We start from the raw sequence: 8,624 nt of genomic DNA, 5'->3' as shown, positions 1-8,624 counted from the left end.
ACATGTTGGTGGTACAACAAACTGTACCAAGGGGTGGTGGGCGCTGGGTTTGTGCCCACAGCAAGTCCTCAATCGCCACTGGGGTGTTGGGGAGGGAGGGGATCTGACAGGAGATAGACCTTTCCCCACAGGGAGTAACACCCCTCCCCCGACCACTGCCGGTTTAATGTGGGCGGGCCCGGGGGGATTGCAGCCAACCTGCTCATAGGAGGTGGGGGGTTCATTTAAATATTATAATGCGGCTGGCATGCCTCAGATTTAACCTCCATTTCAAATGTAACCCTGGCTAGTCGGGTTTCTCAGGCCTCGGGGAATCAACCTGCGAAAGTACGGCGAGACCTGCTGGATCCAGGAGGTAAGTGCCGATCCAGCATCCCTGCCTCACCCACACCCCCGCCCCATGATAGGAGACCTCCCCCAAGGCCTCCAATCCACTTCCGAGGGCTCCCATCCCCCCTATCCCACAGGCCTCGCATTACCCACATGAGGCCTACAATTCCCCTCCACCCCGGAAGTTTCCGATTACCTCACGAGGCAACGATTCTCACCTCACCCCCGCCCATCCCGGCCTGCCATTCTTACAATCCCCCTCCCCCACCCCCTCCCCCAATGCCCCGCCCAGGATCACTCCCTCCTCCCCCTCCCCCGATGCCCCGCCCAGGATCACTCCCTCCTCCCCCTCCCCCAATGCCCCGCCCAGGATCACTCTCCATCTCCCTCCCCCCCATGCCGCGGCCAAATCCCTTCCCCCTCCAATTTCCTCCTTTTGCCTGTTTTGGGTCTGCGAATTTTTGGACTTCAGACTCATTTCCAAACACACTACGAACGCATACATTACAATAATTTTGTTCTGATGGTCCCTAATACATGTAGAGGTATCGCATCGCCATGGCTGCTTTCGTTCTGACATCTTGCTCGTGATCTGACAGCAAGGCAATAATCTGCTCACAAATCTGAGCTGCAGACTGTGATGTGTAATAATGTCGTGGGGCATTGTACATGAGGAAAGCGAGGAATGTCAATGCGTTCCCTCTGACCGCAGGAAGCACATTCCTTAGGAAGGCGGCACAGCTCCTTATGTACAAGGGGATCTGGTTGTCCAAGTCTTTGGCAATGTGCCTGGAGATGTTGCTTAAATAGTTCTCATAATCCAGGGTGGTCTCCTCCGAGGAAAGTTCTTGGAACATCTTGGATATGTTTGCTGACTCCATTACTGGAGCGTAGGAATTCAGCACGGATTTGCAGACGTTGGTGACTTCAATGCTCTCAGCGTTGAGATGTAGCAGCAAGCGGATCAAGGTGGACTTGATGTGCTCCATATGTGGAGGGTTCATTTCCACACTCCCAAATCTTATTAGCTTGCCAAGAACGTTAAACGCCGCAGCTCTCATTGTCTCATGCTGATGTTCCAAGTAAGGCTGAACTGCCAGTGCCACATCACCAAGAATGGGATTTGTATAATCCTCCTGGAGCTGACCCAGAACTTTGCACATGCTCGACATTGCCTCAACTGCAATGAGATTCTCGGGTTTGGACTTCTGGTCAATCACAGATAACATTGTGGACAACAGTTTGGTGCAGTATGTGTCTATCCGTTGAGAAGCTCCAATTGCAGCATTTCCCAAACCTTGTACAGCGAGCCATTGGACAATTGGGGACTCATCAAGCAAACATCGAAACAAACTCTGCAGAAGGGTATCCATCAGCAACAAGTCCCACACCACGGAATGATGTAAAAGCTCACCAAAGAAGGCAGCTATTGTGATCCTCTGACTCTCTCCTATGTTGACAAGGCAAGGAGTGAGGTGCTCCACAATGCTGATCAGATGCGGGGCAGCACACGCGGTCAATGTGCTTGCCAGCAGTGTAACCCCCTCATGGTGCTTTCTTGGGCTCACGATGAGATCCCAACCTCCCATTTCTCTCATGATGCGATCATCTCCCTTTCCCTGTGACAGGACAGCTCGAAGAATCTCAGCTGAGTAATGGCAAGCGTCGGCATGATTCAGTCTTAGAGCAGGGCCGAAGGTGTTCCCAGCCTTTGGAATTGTCAGAAAGTTGGTCGGAAAGCGAACCCAGACAATGAAGCTGAGATGAATCAGAAGGGTGCTGACTAACTGGGGGTAGAGAATGTTTATCACGTGCCCTGAGTCAGGCTCACATACGACATCACGAAGAGCACAGAGGACAGCTAAAGACTGCTGAGTTGCTGAATCTTTTGTATCTGTGACATGGCAATATCTGCCGTCATCATACAATGATTTGATGTTGTTCAGTAAGAATTTGGCCGGTGCTAATGCATTACGTGTCAGGAGGGATCGCCATATGTCACAAATATATCCATCAAATGGAATGGGGTAAGTGAGGAGAGCGGACAAAACTGCTGGCAGATGGTGTGAGGCCAGAATGGAGATTGAATGCGTCACTGCATTTCTCACCCGCGGCTCAGTAATTGAACGCAAGTGACGGCTCAATACTTTGATTGTTCCCCAAACGTCTGCAAGAGTGGTTCCACGTGTTGTAATGGGGACATTTGTCACAATAGAAGCTGTGCAGGAAATGTTCCGGTGCTTGTCTGTCAGCCCTTTAAAGACTGTGAAGAGTAGAGTGTTCAACTTCTCATGGGCTATGCACTTGGATAAAACGTTACCGACAGCAGTGCAGGTTTGAAAGAGGGCCTGACTGGTAAATTGCTTCAATCCGCCTTTGATGGCTTTCAGATGCTCCACTTCCTTATCTTGATGACCCACTGGAAAGCCTTCAAGGTGCAACTGGATATACAGCAATCCATACAAGCTTTTAATGGCTGCCTCCCTTACAACATGCGATGGATCTGCACATTGAAGCCCCACACATCCATTAATCCTCACCAAGTTATGGGATGGCATCTTATTGCTAACTTGCAGTTTCTCCAGGTAAAATGTCACCAGCTGTAAAGTGCTCTCCATTGCCTTTTCTCGCTCATGGTCCCGTGTGGATTGGATCTCAGTCTCCATGGTTTTAAATACAGAATGAAGCCCATCAGGAGACAGATCCAAAAGTAAGCATTGCTTCAGGAGACCCTGCACAGAGGCCATTGTGTCGGTGTGAAGCTTCTGTCTCTCTGCCATGTCCATGTTTGTACTTTGGTCGGCAGTGCTGCTCTCCCAATCTGGCAAACTGAAGACACGATTCAAACAGATGCTAATCAGCTCAGTCTCACTGCTCAGTGAAGGCTGCAGTTTGATGAGAGCTGCACAGGCGTCCATGGCAGACTTTCGAACCCAAGTGCTCAATATCTCCTTTGGTTCGGCAGTGATCAGCTCCTGCATGCAACTCAGCAATTCTGCCTTTCTGCTCAGAGTGTAGGGTGGGTGTTCTTCGCTGGGTTGGAGAGCTTTGGCCAACAGTGTCACAGTGTTTGTCAAACTTAATTTCAGTGTCAAGTCCTTCACCTTGGATTTCAGTCCAAACATCTTGGTGTTGAAAAGAGCCAACACATTGTGCAGAATGTCGGTCTCGATTCTGGGCAGAATGAGGTCCCGAGGACAACGTGACATAATCTGCCCATAGCATAAAATGAGCGTGCTTTTAACTTTCATTATGTGATTGTCAACCTGGTGAAAGGGACTTGATATGCACAAACGATTGAACTCCATGAAAGCCTTCAGTGTGGTGAGCGTGGTTTCTAAGTGTCTTACAGCACAGTCACCAATTCCAGCGGCTACCCTGTCTCTCTCGAAATCTTCATTGTGCTCAACACTCTGAAGACTTTTACTGACGATGTCTTTGTCTTGGGTCAGTCGGAGCACTCTCCCTAAACACTTGTACAGAAAAGCCCTCTCTGTTGGATACAGGCGATAGGTGTGAATGCAGTGGGTCATTTCTGCGATGAGCTGGGTGATCCACACCTTATCCGCGATTGCCTCCAGAGTCTGGGACACAACCCCCAACAGTTTCTCTTGCCACTCATTCTGGAGATTGGGCTTCTCTGAATGCTCCTCCAGAAAGTTACATAACATTGGGAATTCCTTGTCCCATACTCTCACTGTTGCTGGGTGGATGTCCATTGCCAGGAGATATAGTAAGCCCAGAGTAGGAACACCTCTCCCTTTTCCATGGCACAGAGAAGAAGACACAATCAATAGCCGCGTCAGCAGTGTAAAAGGCTCAGGAAGATTCAGATAGTCCTCGTAATTAAGAACAAATTGTGTATTGCTGGCCATCAGTCTCTTTATTCCAACGCAATATGAGGAACCACAGACTATTGTAAAGGCTTCAGTGTACTTTACTGTGATCACAAACTCCAGTAGGTAGGACCAGAGGACATCGCCAATCGGTAAAGTTCCCACCATCAATTTCAGCAATCCTTCGCATTGTCTCCTTAAATCCTTATCCGTAACCACGGCCGCCATTACGCTGCAGAACTCCTCTTCGCTTTCAGTACTCTCCTCGTTCTCCTCGGTGGGCAGAGCACACTGTTGGATGATAAATTCCACCAGCTGCTTTCCTCCCTCTCGCTCCAAGTAATTGTGACAGGCCATGGTGTATATTACCTGGGCAAGGATTCCCTTCACTCTGTTACTCCCAGTTAAAAGTGATCGTCGCACACAATTCAGAATCTGATCCTTCTGACTCTCCATGTTTGAAGGGACAGTATCGAGAAGGTACTTCAGCACGGCCAGTGCCCCGAGTTGAATTTGCTCATTGTCAATTGCCAGTGGCATCCGAAGGATCTCTAGCATCTGGCTTGTAAATGCCGGAGCTAGAACTCTGAAGCAGCAAAGGATTTCATTTAGCTGCTTCTCAGAAAAGGTGTTTTGGGGTTGTTCCATCACAATACAGATCTGCTCATGTAAAGTGATCAGCAGAATCTGCAGTTGTGTCAGGAGTACTTCACTGTTCCTCTCGATGGCAGTGCGCAGGACACTGCACAGACACCGAGTGACAGAAACATGGGGAAAGGTTTCCTGGTACACCAAGAGAAGGGTTGGAATTAAGCTGGGGAGCTCCTTGTCCAGTTTGTCATTGGGTAGTAGCTGGATTATCTGGGCGACTGTTTCTAGTATTGCTCTGCTCACCTTGGGCTCTTTCATGGGCAGCCAGGAATTCAAAAGCAGATCTTTAGCCGCAGAAATCTCATTAAAGAACATCTTCTTCTCAAGTTTAGGTTTTCTGGTCCCCTCTGGGTTTGACAGGTACATTTGAATGCTCTCACTAAAAAGCCCCAATGAAACACAGAGAGTCCACTTCATTTCCCCATCAGTTACTCCATGCAGTGTGGGGAGTATGTTTCTCAAGACAGGTTTGAGCCGAGGTACCAAGCAATGCACGTTTGCTCTACACAGCCTTGCCAGTGTCAGCACCACGTAGAAATATGCTTGGGTCCATGGTTGGCACCCCGACTCGATGTGCTTGAAAATTTCAATGGGAAACCTGGCACCCAGACTAACCAGGAGGCAACTTGCCGCTTCCTGATGGTCAACATGCTCTGATCTGATCATGTTTATCAAAGCCAAGTTGCTCAGTTTTTTAGCCAGCCGTGTGTGTAAGTGTCCAAGGTTATCCTTTATTACCAACGTCATCGCCGTTAGTAAGGCCCAACGTGGGGCCGGCCGCAACTTGTTTTTGGTCAGATACTTATGGCAGTACGTAAGGACGTATTTATGATTGATCCTTCCCAGTTCTTGCAGTGACTCAGTTAATCTCATTGGAACAAAGTCATCTTCTTCAGAAAACAGACTGATAATCATGGCCATCGAACACTTTATTCTGTTTGTCACCATTTTGCTGGAATTCAATCACTTCTCTTGTTTCACACAATGTGTCCTAGTGATAAACAGACTTGTAACAACACAGAGCTCTCTGCTTTTACTCACCGATTATCACCAGTATTGCTGCTGTTATGTTGTCGATTTGATATTTCGACCTGTATTTGTCTCGACCCGAACACGGGCTCTTTCTCTCCTGTGAATGGATCTTCTCAGACACAGAGATGTCCGTCCTATGCAGACCTTTCTTTGTAGATTCCTAATTCGATGGTCTTGAATTAATTTAATGCTTTAAAGCTTTTGGTTGATTGCTTTCAAAAAAATTATTTGAAAAACTCTCTCCCTCCTTCTCCTCCTGGTCAAACACAAAGTTTAACTGCTGGATGACCAAGCAGCCGACAGCTTTATGTGGAAAAGGCACCGTGTCATTATTTCCTGCTTTTGTGAAGTCACGAATTTCATTGTGACGTCTTGTGACTCGAGCTGTCACATGACCAGCCAGGTGATGACCTCACTGGTGAGGGTGAGCTCACAATTGGTTGAGTCGTGTATCTATGGGTTGATTGTTAAACTGCTTTTACAATGATTGTTCAGAAAGCTAATGATCAATAATACAGATTGAAGTGTAGAATGTATTAATGTGTGTTGCTGACAGGGAGCACGGACCCTCCATGCCTCAGATTCCCATTATGAGCTCCCAACGGGTGAAGCTCAACACTGGGAGTCTGAGCCTGTAATATCTCCCTTACACAGCACCATTGCCGGGGTTCAGCTCCAAGCATTAACCATGGGCTATATGGATTGCAGTCAGGTGTATCAGTTATACCAGGGTTTCAATTCTTTCTCCGAGCGACTATTGGCCACGCTGCCCACCTGCAGCATCAGAAATGGTTGTGACCCCATCAGAATGGACCAATAGTGTAAGGGTGAGCCCCAGGGCACGCACAGCAATGTTTGCTGATCTCTGGCCTCATTTCTGCAACTGTGCTTGAGGTAGATTCATAAGAACATAAGAACATAAGAAATAGGAGCAGGAATCGGCCATACGTACTCTCAAGCCTGCTCCGCCATTTAATCCGATCATGGCTGATCCGATCATGGACTCAAGCTCACTTCCCTGCCCACTCCCCATAACTCTTTAGTCCCTTATCGGTTAAGAGACTGTCTATCTTTGTCTTAAATTTATTCAATGACTCAGCTTCCACAGCTCTCTGAGGCAGCGAATTCCACAGATTTACAAACCTCAGAGAAAAGAAATTCCTCCTCATCTCAGTTTTAAATGGGCGGCTCCTTATTCTAAGATTATGCCCCCTAGATCTAGTCTCTCTCATCAGTGGAAACATCCTCTCTGCATCCACCTTGTCAAGCCCCCTCATAATCTTATATGTTTCGATAAGATCACCTCTTATTCTTATTAATTCCAATGAATAGAGGCCCAACCAATTCAACTTTTTCCCATAAGACAACCCCCTCATCTCCGGAATCAACCTTGTGAACTTTCTCTGAACTGCCTCCAAAGCACGTATATCCTTTCTTAAAAATGGAAACCAAAACTGCACGCAGTATTCCAGGTGTGGCCTCACCAAAACCCTGATAAACTGTAGCAAAACTTTACTGCTTTTATACACCATCCCCTTTGCAATAAAGGCCAAGATTCCATTGGCCTTCCTGATCAATTGCTTTAACTGCGTACAAACCTTTTGTGTTTCTTGCACAAGTACCCCCAGGTCCCGCTGTACTGCAGCAATTTGAAATTTTTCTCTATTTAAATAATAACTTGCTCTTTGATTTTTTTTTCAACAAAGTGCATAACCTCACACGTTCCAACATTACACTCCATCTGCCAACTTTTTGCCCACGCACTTAGCCTAACTATGTCATTTTGCAGGCTTTTTGTGTCCTCCTCACACATTGCTTTTCCTCCCATCTTTTTATCGTCAGCAAACTTGGCTATGTTACACTCGATATCTTCTTCCAAGTCATTAATATAGATTGTAAATATTTGGGGTCCCAGCACTGATCCCTGCGGCACTCCCCTAGTTACTGATTGCCAACCCGAGAATGAACCATTTATCCCGACTCTCTGCTTTCTGTTAGTTAGCCAATCCTCTATCCATGCATATATATTACTCCCAAACCTCTGAACTTTTATCTTGTACAGTAACAGTTTATGTGGCACCTTGTCAAATGCCTTCTGCAAATCCAAATACACCAAAAGGACTCCAACATTTTCCCAACCACAGATATTTGGCTAACTGGTCTATAATTTCCTGCTTTTTGTCTGCCTCGCTTTTTTAAATAGGGTCATTACATTTGCACTTCTCCAATCAGCTGGCACCTCCCCAGAATCCTGGGCATGTTGGTAAATTACATACAATCCATCATCTATCCCTGCCTTTACTTCTCTTAAGACCCTAGGATGCAGACTCTCCACTGTGATGGATGTCGTGCATGAGTTCAATATGATGCACTCGATCCACTTCGAGTATGCATCGACTACGATCAGGAACATTTTCTCCATGAACGGGCCCGCATAGTCTACGTGAATGCGTGACCATGGCCTGGTGGGCCAAGGCCATGGGCTGAGTAGAGCCTCCCTGGGGGCATTGCCCAGTTGGGAACACATCGTGCACTTGCGAACCCAGTGTTCCAGGTCTGAGTCAATCCCCGGCCACCATACATGTGACCGGGCAATGGCCTTCATTAACACGATGCCAGGCTGCTCGCTGTGGAGTTCCCTGATGAATGCTTCCCTTCCTTTCTGGGGCATGACTACCCGGCTGCCCCATAACAGGCAGTCGCCTTGAATGGAGAGCTCATCCATCCGTCTCTGAAACAGCCTGACTTCCTCGGGGCACGGCCTGCGTGCGTGCG

General features: G+C 47.6%; 1 protein-coding gene across 1 annotated transcript; it reads right to left on the bottom strand.

Annotated features, from left to right (window-relative positions):
- Positions 1-860: 860 nt before the first annotated feature.
- LOC139253844 (maestro heat-like repeat-containing protein family member 1) lies at positions 861-5,765 on the bottom strand. Its single transcript, XM_070873597.1, has one exon. It carries the CDS (start codon positions 5,763-5,765, stop codon positions 861-863), a length of 4,905 nt encoding a protein of 1,634 aa, XP_070729698.1.
- Positions 5,766-8,624: the final 2,859 nt, after the last annotated feature.

Source organism: Pristiophorus japonicus, unplaced genomic scaffold (genome assembly GCF_044704955.1).
Source record: "Pristiophorus japonicus isolate sPriJap1 unplaced genomic scaffold, sPriJap1.hap1 HAP1_SCAFFOLD_52, whole genome shotgun sequence".
Classification (NCBI taxonomy): Eukaryota; Metazoa; Chordata; class Chondrichthyes; family Pristiophoridae; genus Pristiophorus; species Pristiophorus japonicus.
Note: the sequence above shows the minus strand (reverse complement) of the source record. Positions and strands in the feature narration are given on the sequence as shown.